This window comes from Rana temporaria, chromosome 5 (genome assembly GCF_905171775.1).
Source record: "Rana temporaria chromosome 5, aRanTem1.1, whole genome shotgun sequence".
NCBI classification, from domain to species: Eukaryota; Metazoa; Chordata; class Amphibia; order Anura; family Ranidae; genus Rana; species Rana temporaria.
This window is the reverse complement of record NC_053493.1, coordinates 93,794,575-93,817,579: the sequence shown is the minus strand read 5'-3', so window position 1 is coordinate 93,817,579 and position 23,005 is coordinate 93,794,575. Positions and strand designations below refer to the sequence as shown.

Genomic DNA, 23,005 nt, shown 5'->3' with positions numbered 1-23,005 from the left:
TCAACTTTCATTAAGGCCCCTTTCACACTGGGGCGTTTTTCGGGCGTTAATCGAGCGTTATTCGAGCCTTTTTCAAAAGTTTTTCAAGCGTTATACAATTGTTTTTTGAGCGTTTTTCGAGCGTTATTGGAGCGAAGCCTCATCTGCAATCCCAATGTGCTGGTAAAGCACCGCTAAGACCCAAACGTTTTAGGGCGTTTTTGCAGTGCCTCAGTGTGAAAGGGTAAGGCGTTTTTACAGCGCTTTCAATTAATTTCAATGGAGAGGGGCGTTTTTGGAGTGTTTTTTTCAGCACACAAAAGCTGCTCCAAAGATGCTGCTTGCAGGATTCAGTGTAAAAGGGTCTATTGAGATGCATGGAGAGCGTTTTATGAGCGCTATTTTTAACGCTAAAACGCTGTAAAAACGCTTCAGTGTGAAAGGGGTCTAAACAGATCAAGCTATTCAGCAAAAGTGGCAGTTGTAGGGTTAGCAAACTATTTAACACTCACAGGGGTTCTTAGAATGGTTACATTTTATTAATACATGTAAAACCTTTATTCCAAAAGGAACTAAAGGGCAATAACTTCACATCAGTTAATGATAATGCACTTAGGGGGCTAAGAACATAAACTCAAACTACTCACTGGGGTGAGAACCTCTGGGAGAGTCAAGGAAGGAGAAAAATCTGGGGGTCACCGGGTGCAAATATAGGAAAAGTGCCTAAAAAAGTAAGCTAATGCAGCTTCCACATTTAAGGATTGGTAGGTTGCAATATATTACATTTTTGCATTTGGGTTTACTACCAGATTAATGACAAGGGTAAAACAATCTTGAAAGACAAAACCCAGTGAGCTCTCGGGTCCGGATCTACTTTATACATTGTTTGCTATAACACTGTTGTAAACCTGTACTGATGGTTTATATGACAATAACACTTTGTAAAAGAAAGCCAAAACACAGTTTTGCAATTTTTGGCATGTTTTAGTAAAACCGTACATAACTTTGAAACTATTTAGTGTATCCGGGTGAATTGTACCTTGTTTTTTTCCCCAGGACAAAGTAGTCTTAATATGGTGGTAAATTTGGATATTTCCTTGTTTTTTTTATTATCAGAGAAAGTGACCCCAAAAAAATATATTTTCTAAAAACTTTAGCTCTATATATATTACCATTGCATTTGTCATGACCCACCACCATTCTGCCTGCAGAGAGGGCAATTAATCTGAATCCACTTGTCAGGTATCACACATATACAGGTATACCCCACTTTTAAGTACACAATGGGGTTTATTTACTAAAGCTGGAAAGCGCAAAATCAGACTCACTTCTGCATAAAAACAAATGAGCTTCTAGGATTTATTACCAAAGCTTAATTGAACAAGCTGGGATTAGAAGCTCATTGGTTTCTATGCAGAAGTGAGCCTGATTTTGTGCCTTCCAGCTTTAGTAAATAAACCCCATTGTGTACTTAAAAGTGGGGTATGGCTGGTATTACAGACAATTTACAGAGTGAAACTGCACGATAAACTCCACACTACCAACTAATAAATATCCATTTTTTATTCATTCTGTTTTTAATCCTACCCAAACCACTGGCAACCAAACAGACAATAAACTGACAGATCATGCATGCTGCAACCCACAATCCACAAAGATAATAAATATTACACCTCTTTTATATCCTACCTAAAATATTCACACTAGCACTGGCACTGATATACGCGCTTATACGAATGCCAACGCGGACACTATGGGGTTGATTTACTAAAGGCAAATCAACTGTGCACTTTGCAACCTGCAGTTGCATTCTACAAGAGCAGTTACTCCAGAGCTTAGTAAATGAACAGAAGCTCTGCTTCCACCATCCAATCATGTGCAAGCAAAATCGCTGAATTTTATTTTCCTTGCACGTGATTGGGTATTTTTGGCAAAGTGAAGCTTTACCTCATTTGCTAAGCTCTGGAGCAACTGCTCTTTGCAAAGTGCACAGGCTATTTGCCTTTAGTAAATCAACCCCTTGAGGCACATGATTACACACAGACCAAACCCCTCTCACTACCCCAAATTAAATATAACAACCTATTTAAAAAATATATATATCTTAAAATACACATGACACAGATGCTAATGTTGATAATGTTGATACTAATACAGATTTAGAATAGGCACTGATTTAATAATTTTAACTTTATTATTTATTTATTTATTAATATTATATATTATATTAATATTAATATTATTATTGGATAATGGATGTCTCCAAAGATTCAGCTTATTCACTAAGCCAAGGGAAAACAAGCTTACAAAGTGAAAATTTCCTTGCACAGTAAACAGCATTTTGCCTTTAGTAAATAAACCCCAATGCATCTGTTTCTCCTCACAGATGAAGCAGTAAGGGCCAGTTGACATATAGGGGCAGATCCACAAAGAAAATACGCCGGTGTATCTATTGATACGCCGGCGTAATTTCAAAATTCCTGCGTCGTATCTTTGTTTTGAATCCTCAAAACAAGATACGACGGCATCTCGGCTTGATCCGACAGGCGTACGTCTTCGTACGCCTTCGGATCTTAGATGCAATTTTTCGGCGGCCGCTAGGTGGCTTTTTTCGTCGTAATCCGCGTTTAGTATGCAAATTAGCTATTTACGGCGATCCACGAACGTACGTCGGCCCGGCACATTTTTTTCCGTTGTTTGCGCTCGGCTTTTTACGGCGTATAGTTAAAGCTGCTATATGGTGGCGTGCTCAATGTTAAGTATGGCCGTCCTTCCCGCGTACAATTTTGATTTTTTTGCGTCGTTTGCGTAAGTCGTTCGCGAATAGGAATTTGCGTAGAATGACGTCACCGTCGTAAGCATTGCCTGGTTCCGGTTTAATTTCGAGCATGCGCACTGGGATACCCCCAGGGACGGCGCATGCGCAGTTAAAAAAAAACGTTGATTACATTGGGTCACGACGTATTAACATAAAACACGCCCCCATCACAGCCATTTGAATTCTGCGCCCTTACGCCGCGAAAGATACACTACGCCGCTGTAACTTACGGTGCAAATTTGTTGAGGATTCAAACCAACTAAAAGTAAGTTACAGCGGCGTAGCATATCTTAGATACGCTGCGCCCGGCGTAGATGTATGTGGATCTGGCCCCTAGTGTTTTGGAATCTCAGGAAGAATCGCTGCTGCAATCACAGCAGACTGCATTGTGCGAAGATTACCCCGAAATCTTACCCCAAGCCAGACTCTGGAATAGGGGGGTTTAAAGCAAAATCAAAGGATGAGGTAAGTGAAGGAGGACTGCACTAAGGTAAAGGAAGCTATTTAGGAAAAAAAGATTTAAAGATTTAGCAAATAAATGAAGAGATCAGTTGCATATGGAGAAAAAAAAGATTTTACTGTGGAAATGTGCTCTTTATGGCTGAGTCAGGCTGTGGAAGGTCTTATTGCAGTATATGTTGTGCAAGTAACTTCACAAAATAATCAGTGCAATTTATCTCGAAGATCAAAAAGGGTATCCTGAAACATTGTCTCGTGGCTGCACAAGTGGCCATTTCTTGGCACTGCAAAACAACAGCCCCACTACAGGTTTTGGAGTGGACCCAGATCCTTAATAACATCATGGTAGACATTAGTGGCTGAGGACAGTGTTGACCGTGAAAAGAGTTGCTCGCTTTGAACATGTTGATGAACCCAGAGGGAGATTGATTGTTTTCTTACCCTTATTTCACTGTGAGTTCCCTAACATCGCTGCACTAATTAAATCCTAGGATTACTGAGAACCACGTTGAATCCAATGTGTTTTCTCTCTCTGTTTCTCAATATTTCACATCTTCAAATGCCAGGGGACACTCCTTCTTACCCTTCCTCACTCTGTTCCACCTTCCTATAGACCTTATCCCCCATTATGTTTTGTGATTGTAATTCTTGTGCTATATTTGACATGTTCAAATGTTAAGCAAGACACTTATTGATCATTCTGTATATTGTACTTGAACAAAACTTTGAATAAAATATATTTGAATTAAAAATACTGAAGTGTTTTTTACCTAAGCATAGAATAATTATATGTTGATACATGGAATTGATCTGACTTTTTTTATTGGAGGTTCTGTTTCTCAGTCCCTCTATCCAGGGATTATCCAATTGCCTATTGGGGAACAGGAAGCAATGTCGCCCTCCCAACTGGAGCAAATTGGATCATGCTGTATTGAAGTTTTTTTTCCTCTGGATCAACGGTGGGTATAAGATAGTGTATATGCAAGTTTTCTATGTGTGTATGTGTTATTTTTCTGTGTTGATTGAACTGGATGGACTTGTGTCTTTTTTCAGACAGATTAAATATGCAACTATCAAAACTGGTAGTGTGTATGAAAAGTTGAACTTGATGTCTACACTTCTTTTATTGAACCTAGTTAAAGAATAATTAAATCCTCCCCAAACAAAACATTTAAATACACTACATGTCCCTATTAGATGCATTTCTAGGATAGATAAAAACAGTTCAGCTTAACTTTAACTTCTAAACACCATGCACTGTGCAGATCCACTTCAGTCTCTTTGAAGGCTTCTACTATTTGCACCCATGCCATAGACACAGGTGCACTGCTCTCCTCAATGACTTGGCCACCAAGTGTGCAGCCAATAGAGCTTTTGGGAGCTTATGTCAATTACTTGGGCTGTGGGTGGTGCCGAAATTGTAAATGAGCTATCAGTCTGTACATGCTGGATGTGTATCAGCACATACAGCTTGTAGTCCACAGTACAACCTAAAGGGACAATGTGTCAGCTCAGGATACAGTGTCACCCTAGGTCAAGAAGTTACAGAACTGACAGGAAAACCATGTAGAAAAAAAAGGCAAATAGAAGGATTACAATTTTAAATATAACAATGCTGGAACAAGTGGAGGGTAAGCTATTATGTTATAAATATGTATTTTTTAATGTTTAGGTTTATACTTGAACTAAACATTCCTATTGTGCATATCTCAGAGGATGTTTGCTAGCCACACATTGTATTTGCCTAAATTGTGTTACTATTTCCAATTGACAAGAAAAGAGGCTTGAGTCTCTTTCAGACTTATTCAATAAGGTTGTGCAAAGAACAAATTAACAGGTCGAATTGCAATAGCCTAGTTATCTGTAATTGAAAATGATTTCTGAGCAGCTAGAGTTACTGAACTTTGTTCTCTGTACAATATATTGAAGTTTGAGGAACGTAGAAATATAGCCAAAGCAGTTTCTACCTGCCAATGGAACAAACAGCCCAATAAAACTGTTCTCAGTAGATTTCATCATCCTTGTTTAACAAGCTTGTTCATGCTCCAGATATGGCTACAGCTCACCAGTCAAAGTACTGAGTTCAACAGAGAAAATCTTGAAAAGATAGTAAATTCACCAATATATTTGAGAGACAAAATGACTTTTTCAGTAAATATAGGTACAATATTTCAAGAGCAAAAGGGATTTCAATCTTCACTGATTCATTGTAGAAAGTTTGTAGTTTAACTTATACTATTTGCTGACTAACGATCAGATCCCTTCTTTTAACTTTATGCAATTCTCCCAAATAAAGGTTTCTACGGGGTTTTGAAAGTTTGCAAATTAAATAAAGTGAGTTAGTCAGTAAAAAGGTATCTCTAAAAATACAAACTTTCTGTATTGTTCCATGGCTAAAATAGTGCAAGCATCCCTTACTGCTAACTCATTGTACAAACACTCCTACCAAGCATTTACATTTTTTGCATTAAAACTAACTCTGAGAACATGACTCTGCATAGTAACTTAAACGATCGCCATGGTATTAATTTTCTGCAGTTGGTTGTCTAATTATCTAAATCAGTGGTCTCCAAACTGCGACCCTGGGGTCAGAAGTGACCCTTTGACTGCCTTTTCCAGCCATTGAGGCATTATTCCTGCCACTGACCCCAACAATAGGGCACTGTTGCTTCCACTGACATCAATGATGGGGCATAATTCCTTCCACTGTCAACAAAAACTGACACCAACTATTTCTCCCAACACCAAAGATGGGGTATCGTTTACTCCCACTGGGCACAGTCTGCCCCCCTAAAGTATGAAGGGCTGTAAACTGGCCCTTTGTTTAGAAAGTTTGATGACCCCTGATCTAAATTCTTAGGTTTGGTTACACCTTTTTTTTTGTGTGGAATGGCCATTCATATGATGCAGAGAAAAGTTCAGTGGTTACCGCCTTTTTCCAAATCTGCCAAAGCAGGTGGTGGTGGGGGGGTGCACATCACAGGGTCATGTACAAGAAGCTGCAGTATAAGTAGAAAGCACTATAACATGTCCCATAAGTGTAGCTGCAATGGATTTTTTTTTTCAATAAAAACTCAGTTGTGGTTTTGGCACAGCTGATGGAGTTGCTGGATTACAGCATTGGCTGTTTAATGATTTCAAATACATGTTGTCCTAGGGCCTTGTGGGCTAAGCCTTTGGCAAATTAAACACACTCATTCAATCATTGATACACAAAGTAGATGTTGATATTAGATACATTATTATTGATTAACATATTATTAGACAATATATCAAGCTATATCATCTCTGCCCATGCTGTGTTTTAAATAAAGTTGTAAACAGATTCTCTAGATTTTTAAAAGGTGAAACGAGTAATAAAAAGCTTTTATTTATTTGGACTGAGTAGCTATGGTGTCCGTTTATGAAGCAGTGATCAGTGGTGATCCCAAGGATCGCCACTGATCACCGCTCATAAACAGTTTATGAAACAGAGATAATCGGGAGAGAAGATGTTTGAACTTTCTCCCGCCGATGATCTCTGCACAGTGAGAAGTCTCATTGAATGACACAGTAACGGCCAGTTAATGAAGCTGCGATCTGAGCACTCTACTGGCGATCTGTGTCAGAATTTACACTCGCTGATTCACCAGCTCAGAGGTGGTGAATCGGGGAGTGAAGAAAGAATCCCGGGGGATCTGAGGAGGAAGGAGGAAGATATTTAACTTCCTTCTACCTCATTCAGACCCCCCAACACTGTAACCATGTCCCCCTGTAATAGTTATGTGTATATATATATATATATATATATATATATATATATATATATATAATGTGTACATATATATATATATATATATATATATATATATATATAATGAGTGTGTATATACATGCATTTACAATGTATGTGTGTATATATATATTTATATATATTCCAGTATCAGGGACCATTCTCCAGTATTAGAAGCGTTGGTAGATCGCTTCACTCCTCTTATTCATAAACAGGCATCCAGAGGAGATGGATCTCCACTTTAAATGCCTGCGAATGAAGCAGTGAATATATTTCACTGCTTCATAAAAGGACACCATAATGTGAAATTGATTCAACTATATTCTTGCCTGAATTTATAAAATGTCTCAAGAATGAAGTTGAATGACTTGAGTTAAATGTCTAAAATAAAACATTAACCTATAACAACACAGTGCTAGTATATATAGTATATAAGTAAACTGGTTTGCAATGTGATAACATTTTAATTTGTGCACTTCTCTTCCTAGCTCTGAAAGCAAGATTGCTCCTGAAATTACAGATGATGCCTTACTTTTCTATCTATCGTGACCAAGAGATTTTTCTTCTAAATATCCTATTTGGTGCCAGTCATTTAGCTGCCAGCACTGTGCCAATGTAAAAAAGCTGCAATCCTAGTCTACAAAGATTGGAATCTATGTATTACACGTCTGTTTATAACAATTCTTGTTACAAGCACACAGCTGGAGGGTAGCTTATAAACGTACATATGCACAAGTTTCTGTGCCAGTTTCAAATAATAAGAATGTGTATGGATTTGAAAATTTGACAAATACATTTTTTATAGACCCCCACCAGACACATACGAAAACTCCTTTTCTTTCTTTTTGGAGTTGCATTTTTTCATATCCCATGATACAACACTGGAAACTTATGTAAAAAACATTTTTAGGTAAAGAAGTTTGTAAAATGTAAAAGAATAATTTAAAGATCTTCCTACCGGGATCGAGGAACGTTTTCTGTGCTTTCTCTCCACCAAACATCTGACAGCATTGCTTCAGGATTTGATCTCTTTCCATATCTGATGAGCCAAAAACAAAACGATCACACCAAAGCAGGTAAAGAAAAAAAAAAACAATTGCAGGTATATAATCATGTTATGGTATTATTATTAAATTTTATTTGTAACCCCTGCAGTAATACAATAGAGAAGAAAAGCAGCTACAAAATGTCACACTCACTTATACGCATGCTGAGCTGCATTGTCTTAACCGTGTAATTAAATGGCAGTCAAGTAGCTGAAGATAATAATTATAACATTTTGTCACACACTGAAGCCACAAATGAACCAACCTCTTAGAGAACTGCAAAAAATACAAGTTTCAGGCTATAATTTTTCACTCACATGAGAAAATGAATTACGGCATATGGAATAAAAAAAAAGAATTTGATGCAATAATGTCCATGGTTATAAAACAAGGCATGCATATCTAGCCTCACATAATTCATAGAATTAACTTGATTTCATCCAGAATCATGTAGAGGTCACAGGAGATTACATAACGCTTCATCTTATTAAAGAAATACAATTGGGAATCAAGGAAATATGATGTGTATGTGGTAATAAGTATCAAAAATTATTTATAGTATTCATTTCCATATACACAACAAAGTAACTATGACAACTTTCATAGTTTTGTTGGGATTGGCAGTAAAACATCATCCAAAATGTGAACACACTGTAGACAATCTATAAGACATGTCAAACAATTATAATATGTGTCATTTAAACTGTTCTCGAAACATAAGCTGTTAATCCGGATAATACCCAATGAAAGAATTCGATATCTTTTATAAAAAAAGATTATATAAGCAATCTAATATGAACTCTATTAAAAAATGCAATAGGGCATATAGCATGGAGAATGATGTTATATTTTGTCACATATTTATTTCACCCATCTAGATATTTCTAAAATAGCCTGTAATTGATAAGAATTATACTGTCCTAACAGAAATAAGAAAACCTTGCATGTCTATTGCAATATAGTTGGGGAACAGTATTAATAATTGGAAAGTGATAGGGCTGATTTACTAAAGGAGCTGAGATGTTCACACAAAAAAGAATAAAGATTCATTTTAATTATAAAATCATGTGAAAAATCAAACTCTTGCCATTTAATTCACATGACTAGATAATTGAACTGGATCTCTTGAAGTGTAAACATTCTCAACTCCTTTAGTAAATCAGCCTGTCTTCACTGATCTGGAGACCTCAGACCATGAGACTTAATTCACTTCAAAGCCTATAAAGATTCATGTCACATCCTTCTCTTTGACCAGTCATTTTCTGACTAATGTTTCAAATTAAGACACAGGCTTCTTAATAATATATGACATTTGTGTGTGCCATTTTCTTACTGGCTGATATGGTTGTGAATGATTAATCAATGTATTCATATTGTTGCTCTGTTTGCAGCAACACAGTTGTGTAAATGTTTTCTTTAAAAGGCATTTTGAATATACCACAATTTGAATATGCATGTTAAAAGCATAACAAAAGACTATGGGGCAGATCCACAGAGATCTGCAAGGGCGCAGCGTATGGGAGATACGCTACGCCGCTGTAACTTACATTTTTAAACTTCGAATCCTCGAAGAATTTGCGCCGTAAATTACGGCGGCGTAGTCTATCTCTCGCGACGTAAGGGCCCCTAATTCAAATCGGCGAGTAGGGGGCGTGTTTCATTTAAATGAAGCGCGTCCCTGCGCCAAATGAACTGCGCATGCGCGGTTTCTAAATTTCCCTCCGTGCATTGCGCGAAATTACGTTGCAAGGACGCCATTTTTTAAACTTAGACTTGACTTACGTCCATCCAGATTCACGGATGACTTACGCAAAAAAAAAGAAAAAATTCAAATTTCCACGCGGGAGCGACGGCCATACTTAACATGGCAAATCTAACTATACGCCGCAAAAAAGCAGCTTTAACTATACGCCGAAAAAAGCCGACTAGAGACAACGTAAGAGAATGCGATGGCCGCACATACGTTCGTGGATCGTCGGAAATAGCTAATTTGCATACACAACGCGGAAAACGATGCAAACTCCACCCAGCAGACGCCGAAGTATTGCATCTACGATCCGAAGGCGTATGAAGCCGTACGCCTGTCGGATCAAACCCAGATGCCGTCGTATCTTGGTTTGAGGATTCAAACTAAAGATACGACGCGGGTAATTTGAAAGTACGCCGGCGTATCAGTAGATATGCCGGCGTACTCTGTCTGTGGATCTGCCCCTATAGGCTTAATTTGCAAAGCTAAAACATTAGGATAAGGATCCCTATTTTTTTTAAAATGACAGTTATTATCAGCTGAGACCAATGGGATTTCAAATTTGCAGTCACACGGCTAAAAAAGATTCTTATGATTGTGATAAAGTATTGTGAATAGAGCCTTGTGTGTTCAGAGAATATGTTTTACTTAGTGAAGCTGCATTCACTTTAGTGGAGTGGATGTTTAAAATGATCACAGGTTCACTTGACTAAATGAAAAATGTTTTTCTTTAGTAAGTCACTCCATATTTGTCATCAGAACATTTACCTACACATGTCTGGCAAAAACACAATTTCAAAAGTTGCATGGGGAATGTAAATGCATACTGTTTAAATAAATGCAGTAGGTGCATTTATGTAAGCCAAATAGCAATGTAAACAAAGATGTATACCAATCAAAAGTAATGAATGCCTGCATTAGATTATAGAGAACTGAAACCTGCTGGTTGCTATTGATTTTTTTCACTGGTACACAATTGTCATTTGCATTAATCCTGCAGGATCAAATACATTTCCAACATGCCCATCAATACTGTACTTAGAAGCATAGCGGTGTATATTTGGCATCTCTTTAGTGGTATGTTGAAACAAATTTCAATTTGTAACATATTATTTATAACAATACTCAACTAAACTATTTTGTCAAGAGGTCAACTGACCAAACTTTATTATGGTCAACTGGGTTATTTAGCTTCGAACAAGAGTGCCAGGACACCACTATGTATGGTTGCTCTTGGTCAGCACTAACTTCACTTTTTATGTTCACCTGTTATAATCTACTAAGGTGCATTCAGTATTGTAACTACCTTTTGGAATCATCCTTTTACTCAGATGTCTTTTGAGTTTGTGTCTGCAAATTCAACTGGGTGTTAAGCCCTTGGGACCTATTAGTGTCTTTGAGGGTTGCTCTGTCATCCTGTTTTGCATTGTGATGGCTCTCTTGCATATTAGAAAAGGGCTTGGTTTTAAGTTGGATATGATTTTTTCTTACACATCTAGTGCTCTCGGGCAGTTCTGACTTTCCACTACATGCCATTTGCTTCTGAATGTTTTTTAATCAACTCCTCTAACAGCGTTCTTTGGGCACTGTGTCACAACGCATACATCTCTATTGCCTTGCCTCAACACTTCACACTAATCAGTTTAGAATTCCCAAAAAACAAATCACAGTGAGAGTTGGTTCACTCATATGAATTAACTGAGATTCTAATCATGAAATCAAAAAACTTGCTATTGCCAACAGGCATTCAATCCAGTAAATTAAACAACCAAAGTGCATCTATTTGAGATAAAGGTTATCTAAAAAAGATGTTATTACATGGAAGGAAAGGAAAATTGCACTAAATGTACACAATTGGGTTGTCGGTTCATGGGATAATTGGCTGCTTTTAATTTGGACGACCCATTATATTTTTTTAGCATGGTTGGTTTCCTTTTTTTGGAATAAATTAAAAGGGTGCTGCAAAAACATGATACTGCACAAACTGTAGTAGCTCATGGCAACCAATCATAGTTCACCTCTCCTCTGTACTTAGAATAATACATAGCAATTATATAGCAATTAGAACAATGAACATGAGTTAATGAATGCATGCTGTGGGTAAGTACACATTGCCTTCTAACCTTTTTAGCTAAGTCCGCCTATATGTGCTGATATGTTTCTTAAGAATATTGGCTTTCTTTAATATTCATAATTGTAGAGGTTATATTAGAAATACCAAACTATATCTGCTTGAGAATTAAAACTAACCTATTGATGACAAAATGTTGCCTACTATTTTGCTTGCCTGAGAAGGATTCCTAAAAGTCACAATTCTATCATTCCACATCTGTGAAACTGTGTTACCAAATATTCTACAACTTAATTGCTGCAATAAAGATGGACCTCATGGTGGTTTTAATTAATATGCGTAACAATTAACTGTTGAGCCAACTGAACTGCAGATTTTTTTTTTAAAGCTTGACTCTAACATGACCACCATGCTCGGAATATGCTAGGTCTTACTGAAGTACATAGTGCAAGAAGCTATGATGTGCAATAACCCATAGAAGCAAATCAGAAATAAGCTTTTTTTTTCCATTAATACTAAGGAAAGCTCATTGCTGTGAGTTTTTGCAAGTTTTGCACCAAAAAATGAATTTTAGATTGGTGAACTTAAAAAGAAAATGCTAGATATACTGTTGGGTATCAACAGAATAATGGGGGGTTGATTTACTAAAGCAAATAGGCTGCTTCCTTTGCCAGAGAAGTTGCGTTTTGCATCTTCCCCAGAGCTTAGTGAATGTGGTACAATTTCACTTCGCAAAGAATATCCAATTACTGGAATGTGCAAGGAGCATAAAATAAACAGCATTTTTGCTGGCATGTATTTGGATGATAGACATCAGCAGAGCCTCGCCTCATTCACTAAGCACTGATGACAATTCCCTTACAAAGTGCAACTTCCCCTGTAAAGTGAACAGTTTAATTATCTATTAAATAAAACCCTTGGCCCGAATTGTCTTCAAATGACATGTTCTCTCTCTGTTCCAAAACTGAATGAACTTCAATCTCACCTTTGTCTTGTTATGAGGTTTATATAATGTCTCAGTGCTGAGTAGTATTTGGCCATATCTTCTGCTGGTGCATCCTCTCCTGGATTGTCTGGTTTTGATGGGTACGCCTCAGCAAATGTTCCCAAGCAGATCAGCAAGGATAGACATATAGTCAGCACAGACATCCACAATCGCATGCTTCCCTGCATCTGAATAAAAATAGCAGGAGCAGGATTAATATCTATAAAATAAAACAATCATTGATTTGCAGCAATAAAAACTATAGTTATAGTTTTTTTTTTTTATAAATCATAGTTATACTGCTAAATTGTATTCATTAAGTATACTACCACTATATTCAACTCAAGAGTCCATGTTAAATGTACAGAATGTACTCCTAAGACCATCAAATTACCAACATATCACATTTTAAGAAACAGACGCTACTCTATAGACTCATGTCAAGGTAAGAATGCATTGGGGTGGATTTATTAAAGCTGGAGAGTGCTAAATCTGGTGCCGCTCTGCCTAGAATCCAATCAGCTTCCAGGTTTTATTGTAAAAAGTTTAATTGAACAAGCTGTAGTTAGAAGCTGATTGGCTACCATGCACAGCTGTTCCAGATTCTGAGTGCTCTGGTTTCAGTAAATCAACCCCATTTACTAAAACTGAAGGGTGCAAGCTCTGGTGCAGCTGTGCCTAGAAACCAATCAGCTTTCAGGTTTTATTGTCAAAGTTTAATTGAACAAGCTGAAGTTAGAAGCTGATTGGCTGCCATGCACAGCTGCCCCAGATTCTGAGTGCTTCAGTTTTAGTAAATCGAACCCTTTAAAAAAAAAAAAAGAGACAATTACTTTCAGTTGAAATAAATGCAATTTCGAATTTATAGTCACATGCCTACAAATAAAGATACTTTGATCATCTTTGCAAACTGAGTCTTATGTGTGTTTTTATATACAAATAAACAATTGTGTATGTGTGTTTGGGTGTGTGTTTGAGTGTGTATGTGTGTGTGTTTTCGTGTGTGTGCGTTTGGGTGTGTATGTGTGTGTGTTTGCGTGTGTGTGTGTTTGGGTGTGTGTTTCTCTATTTGGGTGTGTATGTGTGTGTGTGTTTGCGTGTGTTTGCATGTGTGTGTGTATGTGTGTTTCTGTGTGTGTGTGTTTCTCTGTTTGGATGTGTATGTGTGTGTTTCTGTGTTTGGGTGTGTGTGTGTTTCTGTGTTTGGGTGTGTATGTGTGTGTGTGTGTGTGTTTTTGTGTTTGGGTGTGTGTGTTTCTTTGTTTGGTGTGTATGTGTGTGTTTGGGTGTGTGTGTTTGGGTGTGTGTGTGTTTCTGTGTTTGGGTGTGTGTGTGTTTCTATGTTTGGGTGTTTGTGTGTGTTTGGGGTGGGTGTTTATGATACATTTGATGTCCAGTGTTTAAATATCTTTAAGTGCAGCTTACTTACTGTATTGCCAGATACTAAAAGTTCTTCTAAACCACCAAATACACTTTCAGGGTTATCTTTGGCACTTCTGGTTAGTGGGAATTTTGTCCTGACAACTTTGACAATGCTTTAACTTAACAATACAAGCTTCCCATAAACACACCTATACAAACCTCACTTAAAAGCACATTAAAACAAAAAACTAAAAAGATGCACTGTACAATTGATAGTCTTTGCCTTTGGCTGCTCATATACTATAGAAAACAATAGTAAAAGTGTGTTGCATTTCGTGTATTTGGGTAAATATGCAGCAGCTTGGAGTATTCTTAGTGTATAGGGTTAAAGACTCAGATTCACAAGCTGCAAGAATAACTCTATTATTCCGATGAAAGTTAGTAGAAACGGATGGAATGGAACTGATGTGCGGGAGATGCTGAAGTGACAGAGTGTGGAATGCAGTTCAGCACCAAGGACAGCTCCGCGGCGCTGTATATTGCAATGCAGCGGACAATCACCGAGCAGCGTACTTACATTGTCTGTAAATATCTTCTGTTTTCGTCTTAGTCTCCTTGCTTGCTTTCTCCGACAACCTTTTTCTGTCTCAATTAATTGAAAGTGGCGTTAGTCTTCTTTACTTCGTAGCCTCTGTACACCGGCTTGTGCGGCTCTCTGCCATGCTGCGCCTTTTCTAGTCTCTCCCGTGTAGGCGGGGCTACAAGCGCTGCTGTAATCGTGACTACAAACCAGCGGTCTCCTCCCTCCTATGAGTAGCGCCCGCGTCACCAACCTGGCAGACGCTGATGGTGTGAAAGAAAAAAAAAGAAAGGGCACATAACATTATTCTTTTTTTTTTTTTTCTTTTATAGTTTTCGATTTTAATATAAGATACGACTGTTAACTTGAACTATATTAAATAGACCCAATAGTGACATAAGAGACCTCAGCAGAGGGCATACCCCATTGGTTAAAACTGCGTTAACTTTTTTAATGGACGGCTAAAAGACTTTCAGGTCCCCCCCCTCCCTCCTGTTTTTGGTCATTAGCATATCATGCAGTTACAGAGGGCGAAAACCTATTATACTGTAGCTGCAAATCTCACACAAACTTACACATAGTGCATGACGACTCTCTGACTCATCAGACTGTAAGTGGAAGATTTTGACTTGGAAAATGATTAATTTTGAACTCTGTGGTGGAACAGGGGTAAGAATGCCTGAACCATTTATAGATTGCATCCAAAAGGCATTTGTTGTGTGGAGGTGTCTATGAGCCAAGCAGGCAGTTGGGATAAATGCTATATTCCACAAATAAACCTGCCTTGTAGTTTTTTTTTTGTAAAATCTTTATTTGTGGACGGCATGATAATACATTACAACTTATGTTGTCAAAGGCATCATACATCAAACAATAAGCCATCCATTTTTGTCATTTCTTTTCAACATAACAGAGAAAAAGACAGGGGATGCACATATTCCCACCGGGGCTTGGTAGCATTACTAACATCACAAAGGGAGATTTAAGATACAGAGGTGGCACACCATCCTCCAGGTATTAAAAGGGGTTTTCCGGAACCTTAAGGGCCCCAAGGAGGGGCCGGGGGCCGAAGGCCGACCCAACCCGTCCGATGGACAAAAGAAAAAACGAAACCGATTGCACTGTGCAAGGTATAATGGGAAGCCGGCCGGGCACGCACGAAGGAAGGGGGGCCTCCAAGGACCTCCAACTTACCTTCCTCCCTGCGGTAACCCCCACCGACCCCCTCAGCAATCGACAGATCCGCCCCGGGGCGGCAAAGAAGGGGCCTCACCTCAGAAGAGGCCAGGCTGCCCCCCCGGGAGCCGGCTGCCGAGTCCATCCGACCAGTCAGGGCCCCCAGCGCCCACCCCCCCAGTGCACCAGTTACCAGGACCCCCAGTGCCACCACAACGCCCTTAGGCCCCTAGGGGGAGAGCAAAGAGAAAAGGGAAGTGGGGGAGGAAAGGGAAGGAACAAGAGGGAAAGATAGGGAGAGAAGAAAGGGATAGAGAAGGGTTAGAGTCAGAAGGAACGTACCTGAGACCAGACATCCAGCTCCGCCCCCGCGCCACACGCCACCACCAACTCACAATGATAGCGACTAAAAGAGGACGACACTCAAGAAATTCAGAGCAGCTCAGCCAAGGGTAGAGCTGCAGGTTATTGGGCCCGAGGTCTTTGCTTAAGGGAGGGGTCTGCTAACTCCAACAGTGCCACATCTAAGCTAGATGACACAAGTCTCGAGTCCAAGAAGTACTCCGTCCAGGCCGACCAGGTGCTAGAGTAGCGCTCCCGTGTATTCTTACAAGTGGCAATCCAGTCCTCTGCCTCCCGTATCTCATCTACTCTACGAATCCATTCCTCCCTGCTGGGAACCTGTGGACGCTTCCAATATATTGGAAGTAGCCGTTTTGCTGCATTCAGGAGATGAGGCAGTAGACTGCGCTTATATTGGCTCGTCGGCATGGGGGGAATGTGCAACAGAAAGTGGGTCGGGGAGAAAGGGACATCCAGGTCTAGTATATCCTTAATCTGGGACTGTACATCTAACCAGAAAGGTCTGATCACCGGGCAGTCCCACCAAATATGCAGGAGCGTGCCCCTGTGGCCGCAGCCCCTCCAGCACCTGTCAGACACCGAGGGGTAGATTCTAGCTAAGTCCGCAGGTACACGGTACCAACGCGACAGCAATTTATAATTTGTTTCTTGGGTCTTGGAGTCAATTGAGCTAGATCGGGTGAATTGGTAGAGTTGCGTCAGCTGACTGGGGGTAAAAATTATTTCTAAGTCTCGTTCCCATGTCCGGACAAAAGCGGGCTTCCGTGTGGGGGTCGCAAGGCTAAGTAAGCGGTAAAGTTCAGAGATCATATGTGGAATCGGTTCCTCTTCAATAAAGAGGCGTTCAAAGGCTTTAAGCGTGGAGGTGTCCCTGATCGAGTCCCCGTGGGTCTCAAAAAAGTGATGAAGCTGTCGATAGCGCCAAAAGTCCATGGGAAAGGACCCATACCGTCCTCTAAGCGTCTCTAAGGTCAAAAGCTTACCGTCTCGTAGCAGTTTACCGCAGCTAGCATTACTATCGTCCACCCACGGCCCGAAAAAACCCGCCTGTTCTCCCGGTGCGAACCACAGGAAACCACCCAGCGGGGCTAAAGAGGACACAGGGGGGGCCAATGCCAGCCGAGCATTGAGCCGATCCCAGATCCTCAAGGTCTGGACCGTCAGCGGGGAAACAGAGTCCGACAGTCCTCTATCCCCCCGGGACAGCCAAGGGGCGTAGGAAAGGTTCCTACCCGCCATACATTTCTCCATGGAGACCCAGATCTTAGAGGTAGTGTGGAAGCGCCAATTAAGTATCCTCTGTAGGATAATCGCCCTGTGGTATCTCTGAATATCGGGGAGACCCAGTCCCCCTGCCTCTCTCGGGCGCGTAAGCAACCGAAGTGCGATCCTCGGCCTCCGGTCGTTCCAAACAAATTTAGAGATCAGAGTGGACACTTGGGTAAAGAAAGCCCTAGGAAGGGACATGGGCAGCATCTGCATATAAAACAGGATGCGAGGCAAGATATTCATCTTCACTACAGCCAACCTCCCCAGCCAGGTAAAGGCCGTCTTAGTCCAATTGGCCAGGTCCTTTTTCACTGCGGCTAGCAAGGGGGGGAAGTTGGCTGCATAGAGGGTATCATACCTATCCGTCAGCCGGACACCTAAATATTTCAGAGAGGATTTTGCCCAGGTAAATGGGAAAGCCGTCTGTAACCGGTCAGCTAGTGCGGGTGACATCTGTATAGGGAGTATTTCGGACTTCGAGTAATTAATTTTAAAATTTGAAAGTGTTCCAAAATGGTTAAGTTCCCGTAGCAAATTTGGCAACGAGATCAGGGGCTCCGTCAAGTGGAACAACACATCATCAGCGTATGCCGAAAGCTTGTGTTCAGTGTGGCCCACCATCAGTCCTTTAATGTCAATATTTGCCCGGACGGTGCGTAAGAAAGGCTCGAGTACCAGGGCAAACAAGATGGGCGACAGCGGACACCCCTGCCTCGTGCCATTTCTGATCGGGAATCTGTGGGAAAGGAATCCATTAACCTTTACCTGGGCACTTGGGTCTGAGTACAGCGCCATAATCCAGGTCAGCATATGTGCACGAAGGCCCATGGTTTCAAGCACGGCCTGGAGATAGCTCCAGTCCACCCGATCGAAGGCCTTTTCCGCGTCTGTGGAGAGGACAAGATACGGGGAGGAGTCAGTCGAGGTACGTGCCCAGTGAATGAGCTGAATTGCTCTGACAGAGTTGTCCCGGGCCTCCCGGCCCGCGACAAATCCCGTCTGGTCAGGGTGGACAATTAACGGGATCAGGTGTTTCAGTCTGGTGGCGAGAATTTTTGCTAGGATTTTTACATCCACATTCAGGAGGGATATGGGCCTGTAACTTTGGGGCTGGGTCGGGTCTTTCCCATCTTTGGGAATAACTGAGATATGAGCTAACAACGCCTCACTAGGAATGGCGCTGCCTTCTGCTATGGAGTTGAAATAGGCGCACATCGACCCAGATAGCAGAGGCAGGAACTGACTATAGTAAGCTTTAGTGAATCCGTCAGGGCCGGGGCTCTTGCCATTGGGCAGCGACTTAACCGTGGCCTCTATCTCCGCGGGGGTGATCGGGGATTCTAATTGGGTGGCCTGTTCGTCTGTCAGTGAGGGAAGACCAGACGCCTTCAGGTAGTCATGTATGTCAGTAAGTCTCGAGTCATTACCCCCGGTGGGGCGCGTCGAGCCCAAGTCATACAGGGTAGCATAATAATCTCGGAACCCAGAGGCTATTTGGGAGGACCTGACCGCCAGTGACCCAGAGGGCAGACAGAGCTTGTGTATCAACATTTGTGCACGCTTCTTCCTGAGTGCCCTGGCGAGCATACGGCCACATTTATTACCGTGCTCATAGTATTTATGCGACATATAGCGCAGCTGCCTACGTGCCTGGCGGTCTAGAAGTCGCAAAAATAGTTCCCTCAGATCAGTCAACTCCCTCAGAGCCTCCGGGCCACCGGTATGCTTATGCCGAAGTTCGGCCGTTTGAAGAGCCTGCAGCACCCTGTTGAAGTCTGCCTGACGGGCTTTCTTCAGTCTAGATCCCTGGGAGATCAGTTCACCCCTCACTACCGCCTTGTGGCCCTCCCACACAATGCCCTTACTCATACCCTCCGTGGTGTTTTCCCGAAAATAATGGGTCAAAACTTCCTTCACTCCCGAGACAGTTACCTCGTCGTCCAGTAGGGATTCGTTTAGCCGCCACGACCAGGCCCGACGGGCATCCGGCCGTAGGGCCAACGTGGCTGACACAGGGGCATGGTCTGATATAGTAAGGTTCCCGATAGACGCAGCCTGCAATACCTCCAGAGCTAGGTGGTCTACACAGATGAGGTCTATACGGGTGTAGACGTCGTGGACCTTCGAGTAGTAACTGTAGTCTCTGTCAGCCGGGTGCAAAACACGCCAGCTATCCACCAGTCGGTGAGACTGAAGGGACCGACGGAAGTGTCTAAGGAAAGCGTGCGAATGGGAGGGCCGGTTGCGGGAGGTGTCCAGCTGTGGATCGGGGCTAACGTTAAAGTCACCACCCAGGACCAAGGCCCCCTCTCTAAAGTCCGCCAGGGCGTCCAGTGTGCTGTCGAGGAATGAGAGTTGACCCGAATTAGGGGCATAGATCGTGGCGACGGTGAGTGTCTGGCCCAAAACCGTTCCCTTTAAAAAAACATACCTTCCCAGGGTGTCTAACTTGCTGTCAGTAACTTGGAAGGGGCAGGATTTGTGTATGGCAATGGCCGTGCCCTTAGACTTAGCATCCGGGGAGTTACTCAGGAACCATTGGCTGTACAAGTGAGTCGGGAGCTTGGGCAGTGACTGGGGCGTAAAATGTGTTTCCTGCAGAAGGACCACCTGCGCCCCAGACCTCTTCAGTTCCCACCACAATTTACTACGTTTACACGGGGAGCAAAGACCTCGGACATTATATGAAATTACCTTAAGTGACGCCATCGGAAGATCTGGTCGCGGAGAGGTGTTTTATCACTGGGGCGGGCGCAGCGCGGAGGACGGAGCCAGAGGCCGTTCCTGTGAGAAAAGAGCAAGCAAAAGAGAAAGAATAGAAAGATAAAAAAGAGAGACAACAGTTATCAGAGAAACAAATACACAGAACATACGCTTGCAGGGGGGTAAAAAACCCCTGCCAAAACAACAAGGGGATGAGTCCCGGGTTCAACCCTCCAAGGGAGGGGTCTCCGGGGCCCATTCCCATTTCCAAATAGGAAAATATACCTAATAAGGTACGGCCTACGGGGGGAACGTGGACCTACACGAGAGGGCAGGGTGCAAGGGTCAGTCCCCGCACACCACCGCTTTGCTAACATAGAACATTCAATTATGAGAGGTAATCCGCTCAGTAAAATGCGATTATAAAAAGAAAAAACCATATAAAGAAAAACAATGAATCAGGGTTAAGCTAACACCGTGAGAACACACGGACTCGGATGCCAGGGGAATCATCTAACGGGGCAGGGCCCGATCAGGACCAGTCTCCAGGGTCGGGGATAGGGAGTCCAGGACCGACACTCGGCATCAACAGTGGCCCCATACCCTACTGCAGGCCTTACCAAGGCGCATTGCGCCGCTATAACTGAGGCTTCCCACCCACAACCAGCCATCCCCGCAAAGTCCAGACATAAAAGGGGGGGCTCACAGTTAGCAGTTAGTGAGGGCAAGGGGGGAATGCAAATAGCCACTAAAGAGTAGCAGAAAGGGGCATATAGTGTCAGACCCATCAATGCCCCGGGGAGTCCGGACCCCCAAGTGGGTTAGCAGAGGGGCGTCTACGGTCGCGCCTGCGGCTCCTGCGGTTGACCGACATCCAGGGCTGAGGAGGCTGCAAATGGGGGTGCTCAGACACTTCCCTCCAGTCAGGAAAGTCCACCGGGTCCAATCCCAGCGTATCCAAAAAATGCGGGAGATCATCCTTGTTGCGCAGTGTGGCCTGCCGGCCATCTTTGGATGCTTGGAGATAGAAGGGGAACCCCCAACGATAGGTCAGGCCTGCTTTTTGCATAGCTTCTAGCAGCGGGCGGAGGGCTCTACGCTGCATAAGTGTGCGCCGCGAAATATCCTGATAGAAGGAAAGTTTAGCCCCGTCAAAGTCAAAGTATTGCTTCCCTCTCATCTTCCGCATAATTCTGTCCTTCAGGGTATACTTGTGGAGCTTGCAAATTACGTCTCTGGGATTATCCACATCCTGAGAAGGGGGTCTAAGGGCCCTGTGGGCGCGGTCGATCTCAATGAGAGCTGTGGCAGGAAGGCCCAGTATCTCCCTGAATACATCTTCCAGCGTGGGGACAATGTCTTTAGGGGCAGTCGCCTCTGGCAGGCCGCGTATGCGAATATTAGCCCTCCTGCTGCGATTTTCAAAATCATCAAGCTGGCAGAGTAATGCTTCAATTTTTTGGTCCTGGGCACTGCATCTGTCCTGTAACATGGAGATTACTGGCAAGGCCTCCTCCAGCCTCTGTTCCACTGACTCCATTCTGGCCCCCAAATGATTAGTATCTGCCTTTAGCTGTGCTATGTCTGCAGTGAAGGCCTTCTCCACCCTGGCAGTAAATTTTTCTAAGTCAGCACGTGTGGGGAGAGACCAAATATGGCGCTTCAGATCCCCATCATTTAGGACGTCTGCCATGTCAGGGCCCTGTCCATGGGAGGTGGAGGATCCCGGGGAGGGAGGGGGAGCAGTGTCACTCACCAGCTCCGGAGAGGAGATCTGGGTGTCTGCCAACTCCTGCTGCTGTTGCTGCTGCTGGAACGCAGCCTTCTGTGCCGCTTTGGATGTCTTTGCTGCTTTAGGCGTCGGCGCCATCTTGGAGGCTTCTGGGCCCGGTCCCCGTGCTCCGCCGAAGAAAGCGTCCAGCTGCTCCTGTCGGGTCCCCTCCGGTCTCGCCTGCTGTGAGAGTGCCCGCCGTCCCTGGGACATCGTGTGCGCTGATTGGGGAACGGATCACCCCTCTGTGCTGCGATTAAGGCCGCGGTGTGCGAGGAGCTGAGGCAATGCACGTCCTCACTCCTCCATAGCCAAGCCACGCCCCCCCTGCCTTGTAGTTTAAGTCTAAATGTAAATGTAGCAGTCAACAAACATTTCTTTGTGTCGGTTATCTTAAGCGGATGTATTTGATTTTCTACCCGGTGTCAGCAGGTGCAGGCTATCGTGTAGATATACACGTATTTCAAAGTCTAGATATTATGTATAAATAGTTAGTTAAAAAAATTACCATTTTCAAAAAATTATTATAACTACATATTTTTTTTAGGAATCTGAAAACTTGTGCGTGGACCTCACAACAAATTTAAATCGGTTGTAAAGAAAAAAAAATTCCTTTAAAAAAAACTAACATGTTATACTTACCTCCACTGCGTAGTTCGTTTTGCACAGAGTGGCCCTGATCCACATCTTCTGGGGTCCCTCGGCGGCTGTCTCTGGTCCTCCCCACAGGTACTGACCACAGTCATGCGAGAGAGCTCGCATGGTGGTGAATAATTGCAGGCGCGCTTCTGTGATACAGCGAGCGGCCCTAGCCGCTCACTGTATCACTCGGCCCCGCCCCTCGGCGCGCCGCGTCACTGAATGTGATTGACAGCAGCGCCAGCCAATGGCTGCGCTGCTCTCA

The 23,005-nt window shown here is 42.7% G+C and overlaps 1 protein-coding gene across 2 annotated transcripts in view; it reads right to left on the bottom strand.

Annotated features, from left to right (window-relative positions):
* Positions 1–14,958, bottom strand: part of NPY (neuropeptide Y) — a 46,366-nt gene extending 31,408 nt beyond the window's left edge. The window contains exons 1-3 of one of the 2 annotated variants that reach the window (XM_040352876.1): positions 14,817–14,958; positions 12,878–13,097; positions 7,987–8,067 (exon numbers count right to left, since the gene is read on the bottom strand). In XM_040352876.1, the coding sequence (XP_040208810.1) occupies positions 7,987–8,067; positions 12,878–13,065 (269 nt within the window). In that variant the 5' untranslated portion in view covers positions 13,066–13,097; positions 14,817–14,958. The remainder of the gene's footprint in view (positions 1–7,986; positions 8,068–12,877; positions 13,098–14,816) is intronic. The other variant, XM_040352875.1, reaches the window with a different exon arrangement.
* Positions 14,959–23,005: the final 8,047 nt, after the last annotated feature.